General features: G+C 37.9%; 1 protein-coding gene across 3 annotated transcripts; it reads right to left on the minus strand.

Annotated features, from left to right (window-relative positions):
* Positions 1-22: 22 nt before the first annotated feature.
* Positions 23-20,238, minus strand: LOC104223375 (integrin-linked protein kinase 1-like). Of its 3 annotated transcripts, XM_009774803.2 has the most exons (12): positions 19,569-20,238; positions 19,028-19,102; positions 18,845-18,949; positions 18,486-18,571; positions 9,478-9,598; positions 7,784-7,863; positions 7,566-7,628; positions 7,339-7,457; positions 7,045-7,130; positions 6,695-6,816; positions 1,399-1,530; positions 23-424 (listed from the first exon to the last, which is right to left on the minus strand). In XM_009774803.2, the coding sequence occupies exons 1-12, from the start codon at positions 19,989-19,991 to the stop codon at positions 418-420; spliced, it is 1,419 nt and encodes a 472-aa protein (XP_009773105.1). In that variant the 5' UTR covers positions 19,992-20,238; the 3' UTR covers positions 23-417. The 3 variants fall into 3 exon arrangements, with proteins under 3 accessions (XP_009773105.1, XP_070006285.1, XP_009773107.1); XM_070150184.1 differs by lacking the exon at positions 7,566-7,628 and having other exon boundaries at positions 292-424; positions 19,569-20,235; XM_009774805.2 differs by lacking the exon at positions 23-424 and having other exon boundaries at positions 1,395-1,530; positions 19,569-20,235.
* Between the last annotated feature and the right edge of the window lie 622 nt (positions 20,239-20,860).

Genomic DNA, 20,860 nt, shown 5'->3' on the forward strand with positions numbered 1-20,860 from the left:
AAGAAGAATAGAAATAGATGGATATGCAGTAGTATCCAGTTTTTCTTATATAACCTTTTGTTTTCCCCTCGTAAAGCAAAATATACTTGGTTCACACCGTGTTCAAATACTATAGATTAAACAAAGATGCTTCATATATATATATATAGTGGAGGTCAAACTTACTGAGAACAGAAGACAACATGGGAGAGCCATGATTTAATGGTAACCCCATTTCCTTCACCCTGCAAATCTGCCTTTTATTTGGTTAACCACAATATAAAGCTTTCAAGGAATCACGCGAATAGAAGGTTGCTTATTAGGTTTATCATATGTTTCCGCACGATCAATTTTGAGTGGAAAGCTCCACGAGAATCTTCCGCTGATAAGCTCAATTGTGTTCATTTTTGTCCACGTCTTTGCACTTTGTATGCACGCTTATAACCTGCACCAAAGATGTGTTGAATTAGGTAAGGAAGAGAATCAGTATTAGTAGCATAGACCAACACATAATTGAATTCATTTTGCAAATATTCCTTGCAATGGCAAACCAATATTGTAAAGTATTTTTATTGGCACGTCACACGTAGTTGATATTGTGCCAAGGAAAATAATTTGGAGAAAATAAAGTTAACAAATCTGGTTTACAAATTTGACATGGCCACCACCTGAATATATTTTCAGCACCATTGACACCTAACAACATATGCTAGAATGACGGACACATTTGGTCACCTTGGTAAAATTGGAACTCTTTTTTTTTTTCTAACCGTGGTGTCCAGGCCAACTTGCTTGCACCTCGACTAATTTTATGGAATATCTGCTATCTCCCACCAACAACAAGACCAGCTAACTCTGTCCATCAAGGCTTGGAAAGATGGTAAGAAATCACCTAATATTTTGCCTCCGTTGGAATTTGAACCCGAGACCTTATAATTCTTAACCCACTTCATTAACCACTAGGTCAAACTCTTAGGTGCTGCTAAAATTGAAACTCTTTGATAGAGCAACACTTAAAAATGTAGGGGGTTCTAAACCCATCGACAAGTTCTTGAATAACAGTACATCAAGCTTATAATTACATCGCATGAGTGTGCTTTGCTCTGTTTTATCATCTGAGCGGCTATCAACTCACTTCCCCTTTAAATTGTTAATCAAGTCAGTTATTTTCTTTTGTAGATATTGACATAATCAATTGAGTGTGAATCTGTGTGTTGCGCACATGCCTACGTGTGTGTGAGAGAGAGTGTGTCTTAACAATCCTACGCTTCTAACACATTACATAGTCACAATCCCGAGTTTCGCAAAATTGTCAAGAACTCTGACTTCTTTTTTTCTCTTAGTTCAAGGCTCTTTTTCATAATATAAACAAATGTTCAATTTCTAGGATATATAATTAATAGGCAACAGAACCGTTACCAAGGAAGCTTAAAAGTATCTTTCAACCATCCTTGTTTTGAGCAGTAAGCAGCAATTTTATTCATCCGCACAATGATCTCAGAAAATGTCGGCCGTACAAAAGCTTCTGGATCCCAACATTCTTCAATCAACCTAGAAATACAATACATTGAGCAGAAGTCAAGAGGGAACACAAGTATCGGACTGACTGCACGCCAAATCTAATAAGCCTAATACCAATAGTGTACTGCAAGAAACCATCTCTCCCTGCTTAGGGGCATGGAGGTAGTGCACTGGTCTGAGAGTATGTAGGGATTGAAATGCCCATAAGCCAATGTTAATTATCCAAAAGCTTATTCTGCTACTCTTTAAAGTTAAGCATATTAAAGAGAAATTAATGAGGTCATGCGCACAACAAAGTTTCGGTTATTTAATCTTGTCATAGATGGACATCAAAAGATGAGCGTTTCACCTAAATGCTCAAGATCTGGGAAGGTCTGACAAGAAGAGTACAAGAAATTGCAGGAAAAGGCATGAGCTCAACAACATGCTAGTTGCACTTGCACCGGCCTGGAGTTTGTACTAAATCATCGAGCCAAGAAAAAATCAATGGCTGAATATTACGACCCAACCGGTCATTTTGAGTTCTAGCATCTCGTTTTGTGATTTCTGACTTCCGTAGGTCCATTTAATGTTTTATGACTTGCGAGTATGGATAATTTTGGTCCAAAGAGGTTTGGGAGTGATTTGGAACACTTAGTTCCTAATGGAAGCTTTAAGTTAAGAGAGTTGACCAAGGTTTGAATTGAGTTTTGATGGTTCCGATAAGTTAGTACGATGATTTTGGACTTGTACATATGTTTGGATTTGATTTTGTTGGTTCCTAGAAGAATTCGACATTATTTGCCGAAAGTTGGCAATTTGAAGAACTTAAGAGTTCATAAGTTTGACCAAGAGTTGACTTTGATGTTATTGGACTTTGATTGATATTTCGGGGCTTTGGATAGGTCTATATAGTTGAATTGAACTTGAGTGCAAAGTTTGGAAGTAAGCCGAAGCATCAAAGTGTGATTCGGACACTCTTTTGAAAGAATGAAGATTTAACAATTTAAGAGAAATTCTATTCAATTTGAGCCTCGATTCCTTGTGATGTTCCCGTGGATGTTTTGACCATTTGGACAAGTCCATATATGACATTTGAACTTGTAGGAATGATTGGATGAAGTCCTTAGGGGTTTGGGTAAGTTTCGGCGCATTTGGGGCAAGTTTTGGAAGAATTGAGTTGTTGAAACAGGGCTTTTCTGCAGTTGGCTTGACTTCAAAAGTGCATGTCTCCCAATCTATTATAAAGAATTTTGGGATGAGGTTTTGATGAGATTGTAGCCCTTTAAGTCTAGTTTCTTGTGGTTCAAGTCGTTCGTCATTCTTACATCTGAGCACGAAGTTATGATCATTTTACTGAAGGGTGGCAGAGTTGTTTTGGTCAGCAGAGTGTTCAAGGTTGCAGCACTACCGCGACATGGGGGGCCGTTGCGGCATTGTATTTTTAACTCCAGATGATTCTTCACAGTATAAATAGAGCCCATTTCGTGTTTTTGGCATTTTTCTCCAATTTTGGAGAATGGGAGCTCGGTTTTGAGGGGTTTTGACCAACTTCTACATCAACCACGATGGAGTAAGTGATTCTAATTCACTTTTATCATCAAGTTAATTTTAACATGAAATCAAGGATTTGGGAGAAATCAAATGAGAAATGGAAGAAAACCTAGAAATAGAGAATTGTTGATTTAAGCATGCTAATGACATTAAAATGGAATTTTGATTATAGATTTGGGTTCCACGGCTCATGGGTAATCGAGATCCAATTCCAATTTTGGGTTTTGATGAAGAGGGCCCCGATTGACTTTTGTTGACTTTTTCTAAATTCATTAAAGATTGGAGCCTTATGGATTGGGATTGATTCCTAAGGTACTATTTGACTTCCTTAAGTGTTGATTGACTAGATTTGAGACATTTGGAGGCTAATAACAAAGGAAAGTATTTGTTGGAGAGTTGAAGTTATTTTGGAAGGAGGTAAGTATCTTGCTTAATCTTAGCTTGAGGGAAATTTTTCTAAAATAAATCTATATGCTACATGCTCGGGGAACGTGACGTATATGTGAGGTGACGAGCTATATGCAAATACCGAGGTAATATCATGTTCTGGGTGGATTTTTGGCTTCTTTATGCCTTGTTTGGTTGTGTGTTCTACTTGTTATGTGCTTTAATTGATTGAATGACTACGTGAACACAATGAATCATGCTAGAGACAATGTTTAGGTTGATACCTTATTTAAGCATGATGGGCTATCCTTAAGATTGTTGATATACTTGATTTAGCCGTAGTCACACTTATTATTATGAATACGCATCTACACCTAATATTCTCGGAAAATGCCTAAAATTATTGTATGACTGCTTGAACCTTATTATCTTGGTTAGAGGCCATGTCTAGGCATTTGATGCTTTATTTGGAGTTGATGGTTATTGAATGACAAATTACATGTTGTAGTTGTAGTCATACGTTATACACACGCATATGCCATACTTAGGGATCATCTCATGAGTACTTGCATACATCCCCGCATCTTTATTTATCATGTCCTAGCACATTTTATTGATTAGCTCCGAGGCATATGCATACATCATTGGAAATGGAAATCTTAATACGCATTGATGATATTAAGGCACATTGGGACAGTATGAGCGGATTTATATTGAGATAAATATTGTGGCACGAGGTTTCTGCCGTGTGAATTGTTATTGATGTGATTCGGTGAGTTCCCATGACAATGGGTTCCTGTATCGCTGCTTGGATATGGTATTGTCCCTCTGGAGTCAGGTAATTACCCATTTGAGCCTTGTGAGCATAGGCACTAGATTGGTGCTTGGTATTGGACACATGGATCTTGTGTCAGGCACACAGGAGTTGTGCTGGGTGTGTGTGTTCATGCATAGTTTCACATCATACTCACGCATGCCATCTACATATGCTATTTGGTGCATTTGGCCAAATACATATACAAACCATTAAACGTGGCCCAATTTTTCATTTTAGCACTTTAACTCATCCTTGTTCCATTTTGGCCCTCCAACCCCATTTCTTTTGTTCCACTTTGACACAAAAAATTTTCTCCCAGGTAAAAATGTAGCACGTGTAAATACCCAGCTGCTACCCACGCCCCCCCCCCCCCCCCCCCCGCAAATTTTCTTTTTTGTAATTTTAAATTATTATTATTTTCGTTTTTTCTACCCACATCCCGTGGAAAAAATATTTTTTTATATATTTTCAGTACTAACTACGGGTTCAACTGAACCCATAACTTTCGACGCGGAGTAAAAATTTGTATGTAAAAATTTATTAAAATTGTAAAAAAAAATAGATATAAACCCATAACATTTAAAAATATAATGGGTTCTTTTGTTCCACTTTGACACAAAAACTTTTATCCCAGGTAAAAATGCAGCGTCGACAAATACCCAGCTGCTACCCCCACCCCCCGCAATTTTTTTTTTTTTTGTAATTTCAAATTATTATTTTTTTCGTTTTTTCCTGCCACCCTCCTGTGGAAAAAATATTTTTTTATATATATTTTCAGTAATAACTATGGGTTCAACTGAACCCATAACTTTCGACGCGGAGTAAAAAGTTGTGTGTAAAAATTTATTAAAATTGTAAAAAAAAAAAAATATAAACCCATAACTTTAAAAATATAATGGGTTCAATGTTAAAAACATTAAAATTAAATCTATAGGATTTAAATTCTGGATCCGCCTCTACGTTGGGAGTATGAAATTTGGCTTAAAAAATGGCTCTCACGCTCCTACAAGGGTGAGGCAAATCACACATGGAATCTAGTCAGCTTTTGTGTCAAAGTGGAACAAAACAAATGTGGTTGGAGGGCCAAAATGGAACAAGGCTGAGTTAAAGTGCCAAAATGAAAAATTGGGCCAAGTTTAATAGGCTATCTATGTATTTGGCCGGTGCATTTAATACATGAATATGATTCATTGGCAGAGTTGGGTACACAGATCTTGTACTCTTCATCATGCATAGACATTTTAAACTCATGTAGAAGCATAAGAATAAATGCTAATTGGTACTCCCTCCGTTCCAATTTATGTGAACCTGTTTGACTGGGCATGGAGTTTAAGAAAAAATAAAGACTTTTGGAATGTGTGGTCCTAAACAAGTCAAAAAGGGGTCCAGAGTATTTGTGTGGTTATAAAAGCTTCTCATTAAGGGTAGAATCATAAGTTTAAGCTAAATTGTTTCCAAATGTAGAAAGGGATCATTCTTTTTGGAACGGACCAAAAAGGAAATAGGTTCACATAAACTGGAACGAAGGGAGTAATTGATAAGGAATTGGATCTTTATCATGTATAGACATTCTATATTCATGTAGGAATATTCGAGCTAATGCTACTTGGTGCATATCTTCTTTGTATGCAAATTTGGTGCATCTGTATATGCTTTGACCCATTCAATTGGAAAAACATGCTTATTATCTCTTTCTTCGTGTGTGCACCTTTATTATTAATACCTGTTGTTCCTTGGTTATTTCTTGATTGTCTTTCTATTATTGTATATGCTTATGAGCTGCACGGGTTATATGAAGTGAGTATCTTTAGACTAAACCTTGCCACTACTTCGTTGAGGTTAGTCTTGATGCTTACTAAGTACATGGGGTCGGTTGTACTTATACTACACTTCTACACCTTGCGTGTAGATTTTGGAGCTTAGCGGCTGCGGCATTCGAGGATGAGCATTGAAGACATCAGCATTCCAGTTATTAGCTGACATTCTTTCGTGGTAGCCTAGAATTCTGTATTTCTGTTTATTTATATTCAAACAAATGTTGTATTAGTAGCTCATGACTTGTTCTATTCTATCAGTTCGTGGGGATAGTTGTGTTGATTTTCGTATTCTTATTTCACTATTTATTTGATGATTCCCGGTTCGAATTGTGACTTATGTTAGTTGACTTACTTAGTGGGTTGGGTTAGGTGTATTCACGACTTGGTGGGATTTTGGATCGAGACACGGAAGAAAATGAAACATATACATCCTTTTTACAAAACCAAAGCAGCAGAAAGGAAATCTTTCCTGACGCCCTTCAAAAAGAATTCATGATACCCTTCAATGGCTAGGGGTACATAACAGAAGACCATATTAAACTGGAATAATATGTTGCTAATATATAAGCGCATATGAACTGCACAACATGTGATTATACCCCAAGTAATGATAACAAAAACAATAAATAGCGGGACTTACTCTCTAAGCTCTGGAGGATATTTGGATTTCGATTTGAATGCTGGTCTTTGGCCTTCTAAGCACATCATTCTAGCGGCCTCTTGAGGAGACTTGGTATGAAAAGGTGGTCTTCCCTCCATCATCTGAGCCAAACAAAGTAAAATAAAATTCTTGGTGAATAGAATGTGAAGCAGCAGAGTATCACAGTTCCAGAAGGCTGATAGCCTGATATCAGGATAAATAGAGGATTGAATTGTATTCTCAATAAATCAACATCATCCAAGTATCAGTAAGAGCTGCACCTAAATGGGACACTCTTTCCAAATTAAGCTATAGCATGAATTGAAGTATCTAATAAAAGGAAATCATACCTCATAGAGTACAATGCCAAATGAATATATGTCCACATTCCGGTCAAATATTTCATCTTTATAAATCTCAGGTGCCACATAGGGACCTATAAGTGAAAAACAAATGACGAGTAAAGTAATCAACAGAAACACAGCAGGTTCAATCAAAGGTGATTCTTTCATGCTAAACAATATGCTCCAATTCATAACCAAAGTTTCTGATTTATCAAAACTTACCATCAAACAAGAATGTTTTCTCCATATTTAGAAATATTATAATTTAATGTTTATATACTTGAAATTTGAAAAACTTACTTGAACGGTCAGCAGCCTCCGGCTGCACCAACTTTGCTTTGTCAGGTGAAATTTTTGACAATCTAATCAGACCGAATCCTGCAACTTTCAGGAGACCTCCATTGTCCAGCAAAATATTTCTGGCACCTTACCAAAATTTCGAATATTAAAAACAATAGGATATCCCACTGAGAACAGTGAAAATGGTCATAACAGCCTTGGACAACTAAAGCATTTAGTTGCCTTACTTTGGCTTTAGATTACAATGGATAATTGAGTCTGGTTTGCATTCGTGAAGGTAGTTCATACCCCTGAAAATCGACCAACATGGCACAATATAGACACGTTGAGATAAAATAAATAACTGAAAAATCACAACTTGCCAATGAGTAAAGGAATTGCCAAAAGACTGATCCAAGCATGAGAGATCAATTCACTTTGTATGACAAATCAAAGATTGACTTACCTAGCAACATCAAGAGCAAATCGTAGCCCCTTAGAAGGAGATAGACGTCCCTTCTTTTGCAGATAGCTACCTAAGTCACCCTGAAAAGTCACAAATAGCGCATGTAATGCCAATTGTCATAATTGCAAGGCTAACATAAAAATTGAGATCATTGGCATACAAAATTCATAAGAATCAAGATCTCCTCAACGTGGAAATTGAAACTGTTGCCAACTCAAGCTAAAAATTTAACCAATGTTTTTTTTTAAGTCAAAAGATCCACCAAGTTGGTGGGAGTTAGGAGTAGCCCTAACCTGTATATAAATCAAATAACAAAAGTACATGGAGGAGGACATAAACCATAGCCTCCAGAGCATGATGAACAGTTCTGCTAGACATTCCTATGCAAAAATGCAAGAGAGATGTAGCTACGATATGGGAGGACTCCTCCATTACAATATTTGAAGAGTCAACTATAAAGCACAAAGCTAAGCAGTTTAAGTGTATAACATAGTTAAGCTCCTTCATCTCAGCCATTACTAACAGAGAAGAGATTCTTCTTTGGCCTAAATCTGAAATTTGGGAAGCCATCCTGTTCTTGCTTCAAGTAAGCTCTAACTTGCCTAGGCAAGGAAAGATCTTCAGTGAAGACAATCTGGTTCCTGACTTTCTCACCCAAACATGCCATTTGGTCAGCAATCACATTTCCTCCCCTGAATATATGAATAAAAAGGAAGGATCCCTTCTGGATCAACTACCCTATTTGTGCCATGATGCTATGAATCTGCCATGGAGGTCTGACTTTCTTATTGATTATATTAACCAACATAACAGAATCAGATTCAACAATAATCTTAAGAAAACCTCTATCAATACAGATACGCAACCCTTGTAGAATTGCCATAGCTTCAGCCACATTGTTACTACAAATACCAAAGTAACCAGCAAATGCTAAAATCATATGCCCATGATGATCCCTTATTATGCCACCCTCTCCAGCACTCCCGGGATTCCCCTTGCTACAGCCATCTACATTCATTTTCATCCACCCCTCCTCAGGTCTGGACCATATCACCAATTGACTGTGGATAACTTGTTGTAATTTCTCCACATAAGCACACTTGTCATCTCATGTTACAGGTAAATTAACTTAGAGAATTGACATTGCAGAATCAATGACATTAAGTGACACACCTGCCAGATGATATACCTACTAGACATATATAAATTCTCAAACCTTGCTGTACACATGTTCTTCCATATTTCCCAACAAATTACAGATGGAAGACACTGTAATAGAACCCTATGCACTTCGTTCTTTGGTATAGTCCGCCACCACTGCATCACCAAACTCCTAACTGATCTTGTTGTATGCCTTATGCCACATGTACTGGAGAAATAATTCCAAACCTGTCTAGCAATGTCACTATCACCAAATAGATGTGAGCTTGTCTCCTGTTGATGTCTGGTACAACAACTACATCTTGAGTGGATCATGATACCAACTCTTTGAATCCCTTAATCTGTTGAAACTTTGTTCTTTAGAAGTCCCATCATCAGAAAGAAACCTTAAAAGGTGTTCTTTTGTGCCACAAGAACTTGCCAATGAAGGTTTCACTTCTAGATGTATATTAACATAAATTGAATTGATAAAAGAGGTGAACAAGCAAAGTTGTTAGGCGGTAGGTTAGCGTTAAGAGATTGACAGAGCCTACCCTTGGATGATACTCGGAGACTATCATCATTGGTATATTTTGTGTGACTGCTCCAACAAACTGAACAACATTTGGATGCCGTACTTTTTCTAGCAAAGTTAATTCATGTTTGAAAGCATCTCTGCATGCAAACGTGGAAATAAGGCAAAGTTAGATATCCAATCCAAAAACAATTCATGGAACTATATTTTGTTCAATACTTATCAAAAGACAAAAAATAATAAATATCTGCTTGAGTGAAGCAAGGAACAACACATTAAAACAGACTTTAAGCAGCCGCAAGGCCTATATAAGAATGAAGATAGACTGCAAGAAGAAAATATGTACTTAGCCTGAATATTGACTTATCTGACTGTTGAAAGATTTAAATACTGAGGGAACATACAACATGGTGCATAAGAATTAAATAATTGAGAAATTAGAGCATAATGACACTAATGTTTCTCCTGAAAAACAGGGAAATTACAAATGCCCGGCTTCCTGTTAATGTCTCCAGGTCTAATTGGAAACTTGTGGCGACAATAGCAATGAAGATTACCAATTTTTCATAATATATATAGTCAACAAGAAAAGGGAAGTAGTAACCCCTCAATCCCAATTTATGTGAGACACTTTCCGTCTTAGCTTGTCCCAAAATAAATGATACCTATTACATCCCGTATTTTCGTACGTCAAGTTGCGACGTAAGGTAATCGATGTGAGCTCGAAGTGTAAGAGTATCTTTAAGGATTATAAGTGTTTATACCATGTTTAATAAGTGTTAAGTATATGTTGGAAAAGTTAGAAGTTAATTGAATCGAAAAGAATAAGTATCGGCAAAATTTCCCAACTTATGGAGTCACTTTCGAACCGTACATTGGAGGTATGGGCCGATGTTATAACCTTACTTTTGGGGTAATACTAGGAGTTGTTAACATGCTAAGAAGGTATTGAATATTTGATTAGCTTAATTCTAGTGATTTGATTAGCTTAATTATAGGGATCTTATTTGATTAGCTTAATTATAGGGATCTTATTTTATTTAATTGTAATTAGCATTATTGTCTTTGATTGTCTTTCCTAAATTAGAGATAGGACTGATTGTATAAATATCCTAGTCCAGAGGTTGTACAGATATTGAAATATACAAAGAAGCCTTTTCTTCTTCTCAAATTCAACATGGTATCACAGACATTGTTGCCTTTTTGAGGAGAGTTATCTCCCTCTGCAACGCTAGGGTTCCTTTTGTATCAAAGAGGTCGAGTTTTTCTCCCTGGGTGTCGCCGACACATTTCGAGCCTACCTTATCAATTTCAGCAATTTTGGAGCAGTAGAGGTACGGTTCCAACGTATTAGAACCAATTTTTTTCAGCCAGCTCTCCCATATTTCTTCTTTGAAGAGTAACCAGGTTCACTGCTCCTTGATTCTGCAGAAAAGATTTATTTTTTGTTTGAACTGTTATTTTTTCAAATTATGGGAGACTCAACGGCAGTAGTTACCAATTCTGTAGACAATACTATTTCACATGGTATTTCACAAATTAGTGTGGTAAAATTAGAAGGGGTTGGTACATATCTTGCTTGGTCAGCTTTTTATTAAGTCTAGAAAGCTACTTGGTTATATTACGGGAGAAAAGAAAGCACTCGTTGTGACTGATGCTAGTTATAGCCAATGGGATTCTGAATAATTCCCTTGTTATGACATGGTTGTTGAATACAATGCACCCTCGAACTTCTAAACAGTATTTATTGCTTGATACTTCTGAAAAATTTCTGGAATTCAACTAATGCACACTTTGATCGCTTTTTGGTGCACTCATATAGCCCTTACTTGTATAGAAAAATTGGGCGTCTTTCGTAGAGAATCATGTTTTGATGTAAATTCTCTACTTTTTGGTATACTTCTTGTATACGGGAGTTTTTCCTCCCTTTTATTAATGCAATTTACCTTGTCAAAAAAATTCAACTAATGCGCACTTACTGTTACGCGGCGCCTTCTTGAGATTCCTTGGAAGGGCGACGTAAGGCTAAGAAACTGATGTTAGTGCAGTTACTATCCGCCAACTAAGCTCCCCTCCGTACGCTAGACGAGATTGTCAGTGACGTACAAGAAACCCCATGTCAAGAGCAATTGAGAGAACAAAAATGAGAATTGAGAATGAAAGAAAGCTTGATTGCATTAATGAAAGCTATTACAGAAAAGTAACACGGTGTCGAGGGGGACAGACACCAGTACAGAGAATTGTTTGCTTGCTAGAAAGTTTGATTGCTTGATCCCCCTAATAGTGCTTAAAAAAAAACCAAAGTTACAAGACTTGACCTAACTAAGCTAGAGAAACATAATAGAAGTACATGAAATAAAACTACTCTATATTTATAATGAAAAGGACTTAGTTTTCTACAAGGTAGAAATAGGTTTTGTCAGCAACCTTGTCTTTGGCATCACGGTCTGCGTGCGCGGCGCTGTCTGCGCGCGCGGCGCTGTCTGCGCGCGCGGCGCTGTCTGCGCGCGCGGCGCTATTGGCATCTGCCTGCGGCTGGGCGCTGGCGAGGGCTATCGGTGGGGCGACAGAGGCACATGCGCGCTTGTCACTTGGCGCAGCCAAGGCCACGGGGTCGTCCATGGTGCTAGGCGTTGGGAGGCTTGCTAGGACGCCATGGGGCGCGTCCAAGGGGCCATGGGGCATGGCTGGAAAGCCGCCCATGACATTACTCTCGCAAGGGAAATGATGCCCAGATTTTTGAAATTCGAAATAAAATTCATGCAGCTAAGCAAGGTGAATTGACTATCACTGATTAGTATTCCGAGTTAAGTGGGTTGTGGCAAGAGATTGACTGTTATCAAGATCTCCAAGCAAAGCGTACTGATGATGTAGTTCTCTTTCAACAATTGGTTGAGAAGGAAAGGGTCTATGATTTTCTGGCCAGTTTGAACCAAGAATATGATCATATCAGGTTCAAGTTCTCAGTACAGTTCCTTTTCTTTCTCTTGAGGATGCATATTCTTATGTTCAACAGGAAGAGAGCCGACGAGAAGTCATGCTTTATTCAGTACCAATGGAGAAGTCCGGGTTAACTGTGTCTAGTGAGCAACCAAAGGCATTCACTTGTGATAAAGATTACAAGCACTGTGATTACTGTAGAAAGCCAAGGCATACAAAGGAGACATGTTGGAACTACATGGTAGACAAACTAGAGGTCGTGGAGGAAAACGTGTAGGTCCATCAACGGGTCAGGTTAATATTGCAGAAAATATAGAGAGATCCAAGTAAACTACTTCTTGAGAAGCATTGTCTTTGGATGAAGTTAGGCATCTTCGTCGTCTCCTGAATAAACTTGACTCTTCTAATGTTGCTACTTCCAATCAGTATTGCCTTTAATGTTCACCTTAATTCTTGGTTTATTGATTCTGGTGCAAATAGACGCATGACAGGCTCCCCTAAGGCTTTCAAAACTACTCTCCAAGTCCCAACGGGGATTATGTCAGAATAGTCAATGGCTCCCTAACTCATATCTCTGGAACAGGTTCGGTTGTCCGTACACCTGATATTACATTATCATATGTCCTCCATGTACCTGAGTTTCCCGTTAACCTATTATCTGTTAGCACCATCACCAAAAAATTAAACTTTAGTGTCAAGTTCTTTCCTGATATTGTGTTTTTCACAATCTTCAAATAAGGAAGAGGATTGGCAATGGTAGATTGCATGATGACTTATATTGGATTGATGGAACTCGAGACTTTGTTCAGGCCTATTTTGGAGGAAATAAAGATGTCAACCAAGAAATAATACAGTGGTATAGACGGTTGGGGCACCCATCATTTTTTGCTGTAAAGAAGTTATATCCCAGTTTGTTTTCTAGAACCGAGTTTGAATCTTTATTTTGTAATGCTTGTGAATTTGCCAAGCATACTAGAAACTCTTATCCTTTGAGTATAATAAACGCACGACACCTTTTTTAGACTATTCATTCTGATGTATGAGGTCCCACTCAAACAGTTTCTTTGTCTGGCAGTCGATGGTTTGTTACCTTTATTGATTGTTGCACTAGGATGGTTGGGTGTATTTGTTAAAGGCCAAAAGTGAAGTTTTCTCCTGCTTTCAGTCTTTTCATAAGCTGATTAGTACTCAATTTGAGGCTAGATAAAAATCGTATGAACTAACAATGGCACAGAATACATGGATAAAAATTTTGGTGCTTATTTGGAGTCTTATGGGATAATCTATCAAACCAGTTGTCCTTATACTAGTGCACAAAATGGGGTTGCTGAAAGAAAAAATAGGCATTTGTTAGAAGTGACTAGATCTCTTATGTTTACCATGAATCTACCAAAACCTTAATGGGTGGATGCCATTCTAGTAGTTGCATATCTTCATCAATAGAATTCCACTTGAAACCCTCAATTTACAGAGTCTTTTGCAAGCTTTAAAGGGTAAGAATGATTATATTGTTCCTCTGAAGGTATTTGGGTGTCTGCTTTGTTCACATTCACACTAGAAACTCTGGGAAACTTGATCCTAGAGCTCTTAAGTGTGTCTTTATTGAGTATTCTCCAACACAGAAAGAGCACAAACGTTATCATCCTCCCTCCAGGAGATCCTTTGTTAGCATGGATGTTACCTTTCGAGAATCTGAACCCTATTTCAATATTACACCATCGCCTCTTCGGGGGGAGCTATAAGAGGAAGAGATGATTCCTAAGTTCCACTTTTGAAACCATTGCCACTACCAGGGGGAAAATGAAATTGGAGAAAGAATTCAGGGCGAGACTATTTGGCGTTTGGATAGGCCTAATTTGAAAACTTACTCAAGGAGAAATAGAGTAGAAGAAGTCATCATGCAATCTGCCGAAGCTGAACCTTTCTATTGGTGAGTATGTACATTTCCTAATGAGTTAAATCTGCCTATTGCTCACAGAAAAGCAGTGAGATCTTACACCACCAAACATCATTTATCTAATTTTGCCTCCCTCCTATAAAGCCTTTGCCTTGTCTATTTCTTCTGTGTCAATCCCCCAAAATTGGAGAGAAGCTTTCGCAGATCCTAAATAGAAGCAAGGTATGAATGAAGAAATGAAGACCTTGTCAAAATATAAAACATGGGAACTTGTCACTTCACCACCAGACAAGAACTTGGTTGGCTGCAACTAGGTCTTCACTGTGAAACACAAAACTGACAGCTCAATTGAAAGATTCCAAGCAAGATTGGTGGCTAAAAGATTCACTCAGGCTTATGGAGTGGATTATCAAGAGACATTTGTCCTTGTTGCTAAAATGAACACTATCAGAATTCTTTTGTCTTGTGCAGCTAATCTTGATTGGGACTTACAACAGTTCGATTTGAAGAATGCATTTCTTCATGGAGACTTAGAAGAAGAGGTGCATATGAAGATCCCTCCTGGATTTGACACTGAGGAGAGTCAAGGAAAGGTGTGCAGATTGAAGAAATCTCCTAGAGCCTGGTTTGACAGATTCAGCAAAGCAATGATCTCCTTTGGTTACCAGCAAAGCAATGCTGATCATACTCTCTTTATTAGACAGTAAAGCGGTAGACTCACTCTTCTCATAGTTTATGTTGATGATATAGTAATGACAAGAGATAACAAAGCGGAATTAACCCGATTGAAGAAACTGTTGGCACAAGAATTAGAGATCAAGGATCTAGGAAAACTACAATATTTCTTGGGAATTGAGGTTGCTAGATCAAAAAGTGGAATCTTCATTTCTGAAAGAAAGTACATTCTGGATCTCTTGAAAGAAACTAGTATAATTGGTTGCAAACCAACAGAATCACCCATTGAGTGCAATCATAAGCTACAAACAGGGGTTGGAAAGTCAATTGATAAGGAGAGATGTCAGAGGCTGGTTGGAAGGCTTATTTATCTCTCTCACACTAGACCAGACATAGCTTATTCAGTAAGCTTAGTGAGTCAGTTTATGCATGATCCCCAAGACTCTCATATGCAAGCTGTCTTCCATATTTTGCGGTATTTGAAGTCTGCTCCGGGGAAAGGCTTGTTGTTCTTTAAACATGGTCACCTCGGATAGAGGCCTAAACAGATGTGGATTGGGCTGGGTATCTAGATGATAGAAGGTTGTATAAATATCCTAATACATAGGTTGTACAGATATTAAAATATACAAAAAAGTTTTTTTTTCTTCTCAAATTCAACAGAAGGTCTTGTGATAAGGTATTTGAATCATATAATAGTCGTATGATAAGTATTGAAGTCAAGCAAGTTGTAAATCAAAAGCCAGCAAAAGTTATCGCAAGCTATGTTCAAAAGTTTACTGAAATTTGGGTCTGATGTCACTAAGTTTTTCTCCCAAAATACTAGGAGTTACGGGGTAATTCACCCACCAAATTGAAGTTCTACAAGTCCAATTTCTGATGCATTAAATCGTTCGTCGATAAGATATCGGCATAAGGAGATATGAGCGTTTTAGCCGGAATGCACAGGCAGCCCTATCGAGAACCACATAGGCGGTGGAGATTATATTTTGATGTTGTAAAGTGGGGCAGCCCTTTTCTCACTTCATTTTTCATCCAAAACAGAACCCTAAGCTCCCTAAATTCTCCCAAAGCCATTCCCTATCATTCAAACAAATCCCACCAAGGTTATGAGGTAATTCTTCCTTCGCAAAGATCGTAGTACTCATATAAGCTTGTTCTTTTCTTGTTGTAGTTGATTTGTGGATTCCTTCAAGTTGAAGTAAGCTTAAGTTAGGGGTTGTTCGTGTTGTGTAAGGTAAGAATCTCCTTCTTCAACATGTCTTTGCGCATACCTAAGTCTTGGTTAAGTTGTTGAAGTAAGAACTTGCGGAATCAGCTATCAAAAGTCATATATAGCTTGTTATATTTGCTGGACTGTTTTGGAGTTGCTTTTATGTTGTCTTATAGCTGGAAATCATGAAGTAAGACTTGAGTATGTTGTTAAGGTTGTTGCTATGTACCTTGAAAGAAAGAAGGGTTTAAAGTGTAGTTTTACTAGTTGTGAGTCGAGCTTGTCGCTCGACGTATCGTTTGTGTTGGTTGAAGAGCTAAATGTGTAGTTACTAGTTGTTGTGATTGTTGTTGTTATTGGGAACCTGAGGTTGTAAAAAAAATAGGGAGATGCTGCCCTTTTTTTTATAGAATAGCCTTGTCGTTCGATATATAATAGTTGTATCATCGTAGCTTGACGATAGCATCATTATTATTGATTGTAGATTGAGGTGCTGCTCAAGTTAAGTGTATTGAGTTGTTGAACAGTTGACGAAAGGTATGTAAAGGCCATTTCTCTTCTTTCGATGGCATGAACCCATAGTTAAGTAAGTTCCGAACATTGTATACCCAAGAAAAGTCATTGGTAAAGATCTCATGTTGTGTTATTCCATCTTGCTCGTGACGTAGCTATCCCTTGTTGGGAATTCCTATCCAGTTTAGCATTATTCCATGTCTAGTTGAGAAATAGAGAGTATACATGTGTCATTTATTGTTTACTATACACCTACGGGGCTAGACAGATGTGCGCCATGCCTTTGGGGCTAGACAGATGCCTTCGGGGCTAGACAGATGCCTTCGGGGCTAGACAGATGCCTTCGGGGCTATACAGTTGCCTACGGGGCTATACAGTTGCCTATGGGGCTATACATATACACACCGAGCCCTATATAAGGCCGGATAGTTTATTTCACTACTCGTACTACTTATATGATATGAGCCAGAGATAGGTAAGTATGCTTCCAGATTATCATTGACTCCTTAGATTACATTCTATATATCATGTATGTCAATTCAGTTTCAGTTATTCAGTTGCCTTAAATGCTCGGTACATTATTTCGTACTGATGCCCCTTTTGCGGGGGGTGCTACATCTCATGCTTGCAGGTCCCGATAGTCAGAGAAATAGGCCTCGGCAGTAGGCATGCTAGTGTACAGCTTGATTGGTAAGCTCCACATCATCCGGAGTTACCAGGTCTAGAGTTTGTTGTATATTCGGACAGTATGGGTCAGCATGGTGACCTTGTCGGCCTGTATATGTATTATATTTTGGATTTCTTCCCATTCAGTTCGTAGTTGTTCATTCCTCGAATTTTTGTGAGTTATGGCCTTGCTGGCATAAGATATTGCAGAAAGCTATTCAGTTGGCCTTGTCGGCCTAAGCAGTCATATATGTTCAGATAACACAAGTTTCAATTTGTACGCTCGGTTAAGTAAGGCACCGGGTGCCAGTCTCGCCTCCCCGGATTTGGGGCGTGACAATACCTTTCTATATTTCGAATCAATACCAACTTTAAACTTCTCATTTTACACAGAATGAGATGATTTATAGCCAAAGAAAAATCTATGGCATGTTTTAAACCACAAGTTTCAAAAGTCTTTCTTTCTTAAACTTTGTGTCTAGTCAAGCACCTTCACATAAATTGGATGGAGGAGTATCAGTTTCAGGGAAACGATGACCTTTGGGAGTAGCAGTAAATGCAAAAGAAGATTATGTAACATTGCATTCCAAGTCTTTGGGGTTCAAAGAAATGTTAGGAAGACACGTAAGAAGAAAGCTAAGTACCACAGATGACAAACCCAACTTCTAAATCTTAATTAAAGATTAGGACACAAATCAAGGAATCTATCACCTATGTGCAAATATAGCACATGACAATCAACCGATCTACAATAGCATTCTACCAGCTTCACCAACTTACATGATGTAAACAGTACCATTTCTATCTGACTACAGCTGATTTTTTCTGACCAATGAATTAGTTCATCTTTCTATCAACTTTTTGTTGTTTAGGCAAAATCAGCTTCATCAAAAAGATAACTGATGTACGTGACTCATCCACACACAGATTAGTGAAGCCCTGAGATTGGAGGATCCAAATTAAATTGTCACAGGGGTTTTACTCAGTAGATAGCGTAATCCAATAAAATTTTTGATATGAGGCTCTCTTGATACAGGACACAAAAGCAAAAATAACTGAGCATCTATAGAACTCTGAGAAGCATAACACATGATATGGGAATTGCAGAGCAGCTGAAACATACATGCTTTCAGGGTCTGTATAGCTATCCTTGTCAAGTATCTTTACCGAAACTTTCGTTCCATTCCATTTGGCAATTTGATATGAACCCTGTAAAAAAAAAGAAAATTTAGAAAACTTGTTAAGAACAGATCCAAAACTTATCCAGCCAAAAGCATGGCGTGAAACAAAAGTGGGCCTTGTATCTCACGGCTTCACTCAAGAAGCAAAGAAAGATAAAAATGGTTAAAGTATCTAATGAATTCAGGCTTCCTTTAATTTTAAATGGAAGGTAACTTTCACAATTTAAGGCCTAACTGTGCCTTCATCAACCGCAGCATGATTGAAACATCACAATGCTGATTAACAAAACAAATAGCTTGCCTTTGAGATTCCATCACTTCTGCGGATTTGAAGTTCCAGAGGGTTTAGTTCATATTCTGGAACTTCTCGAGGATTTGCTACAGCCATTGGCGTCTTTCTGTTTTTCTAGCAACATAACACACGCTTCTATGAGTGCCAAAACATAAGGAACCTCAATCTGATTAGGAAACTTGACCCACTTACTGGCACTTTGGCTCCACGGGCCTTCAAAATGTTGTAAATTTCAGCATTTCCATAGTATTTGGCATCAGCTACTGCCTGTCACAGCCAGTTATAACAGTCAAAGTTGGGTAATAAGGGATAAAGCAACAAGATTTACGTTTAGATATATGGTACTACTAAAGCCAAACTCATAAATTGCTTGATTGTTATAAAATATGAGCCTTTATGGGGTTGGTTGCTTGTCCTTAGTTTATCAAAGCATTTTGCACATTTATAGGACCTAAATACAATTATTCGGAGACAAAAAGCTTGTACATATCTTGTTCATCATACGTCAATACTTTCTCAAAGTAGAGAATCTCCACCAGCTAATGCCTATACCATAGCATTGTCAGACCACAAACAGCAAAGTATTAGGATATAACAGAAGGAAGGAGGAAGAAGAAAGCCAAAGGATCCCCATAGTTTGTTTAAATTAAAGGTTTTACTTATCCCTACTGCAATTTACCAAACAACAACGAGAAAATAATCCCCGAAGGAGTAAAAATAACAAGATTTATACCGTGCTACCCCAACGATCACGGCCATCCATATTAGCCTTCCTACTCAACAGAAGCTTGACAACTTCCACATGGCCTTCACAGGCAGCAATGTGAAGAGCAGTCCTACCATCCAAATCGATGCTGTTCACATCAATGCCTTCATCCAACAAGTCCTGAACTCCCTTCACATCCCCTTTACACGCCATGAATAACAGTTGCATCGTCGAATCGAGATTGTCTGGCACACTCAGCTCGCCATTTTCATTCGAAGAACTCCTTCGAATCGGATCAAGGGACGACTGCCTGCCGAAACTGAACCTCAAATTATTCCTCCTTGGATCGAATGAATTCTGCCTCTTGAAACTGAATTTTCCGCTCTTCCTAAAGGATCCTGTTGAGAATTGTCTCAATATCCCTCTCTTTAACTGCGCTGCCACCTCCATTTTTAACCTTTCAAATTGACATAGAGAATAGTTTGATTTGATCAATTATGACTACTCCATGGCTGAAAAACAGCACTTCCACTATAGCAGATGTACACAGAGAAAATATAAAATTAGAGATCCCGTTCTAATTTACCCGAAAATAAACACATGCTTGAGCCGATGAAGAATTAAGGATGCGAAAATATTTTCACAATTAAAAGAAAGAAGAAGAAGAAAAAAATAGGATAATAGATAGGGTTGTAGCAAATTATGAGATTCACCCTTTAATTAATTTTGCGGGTGTCCTATAACCCACTTATATTTATTAAAATTGTAGAAATAAATTACACGTTTAAGCTTACGTGGCACTTGTGCACTTGATAGCAGGGCTGCTTATCGGGTGGATTGGGCGGCTTTTTACTCTTAACGGTTTGGCTTAACGATTTTCGGCTTTTAAATGTATTAATTTGTTAGCCACCCGATAAGATATCGGACGGATTGGTATCGATTTAGCTCTTATCGGGCGGTTTATCGGCCTAACGGCTAACATACATATTCACTAAATATCTCTCATTCTCCTCGTCTTAGAAATAATGAATTGCCATAAAAAAAAATAACATTTCAGAGGCAATATGATGTTAGGGTTGGGTTTCTGTGATTTTGACTTTTGTCGTTAGGACTTAGGCGTTAGGGTTAGAAATGAGAATGAGACTGTTGGACTGCTGGTTTCTTTGGATTAGGAGGAGTGCGTTAGTTTTACTGTTTTAGTCTTAGAATACATGGGTTAGTATACATGGCCACATGGGTTTGTTTTTTATTATTCAAGTTCAACTTTTTTTTTATATTTAATATATATTATATATATATATATATATATATTTATATTC

This window comes from Nicotiana sylvestris, chromosome 6 (genome assembly GCF_000393655.2).
Source record: "Nicotiana sylvestris chromosome 6, ASM39365v2, whole genome shotgun sequence".
NCBI classification, from domain to species: Eukaryota; Viridiplantae; Streptophyta; class Magnoliopsida; order Solanales; family Solanaceae; genus Nicotiana; species Nicotiana sylvestris.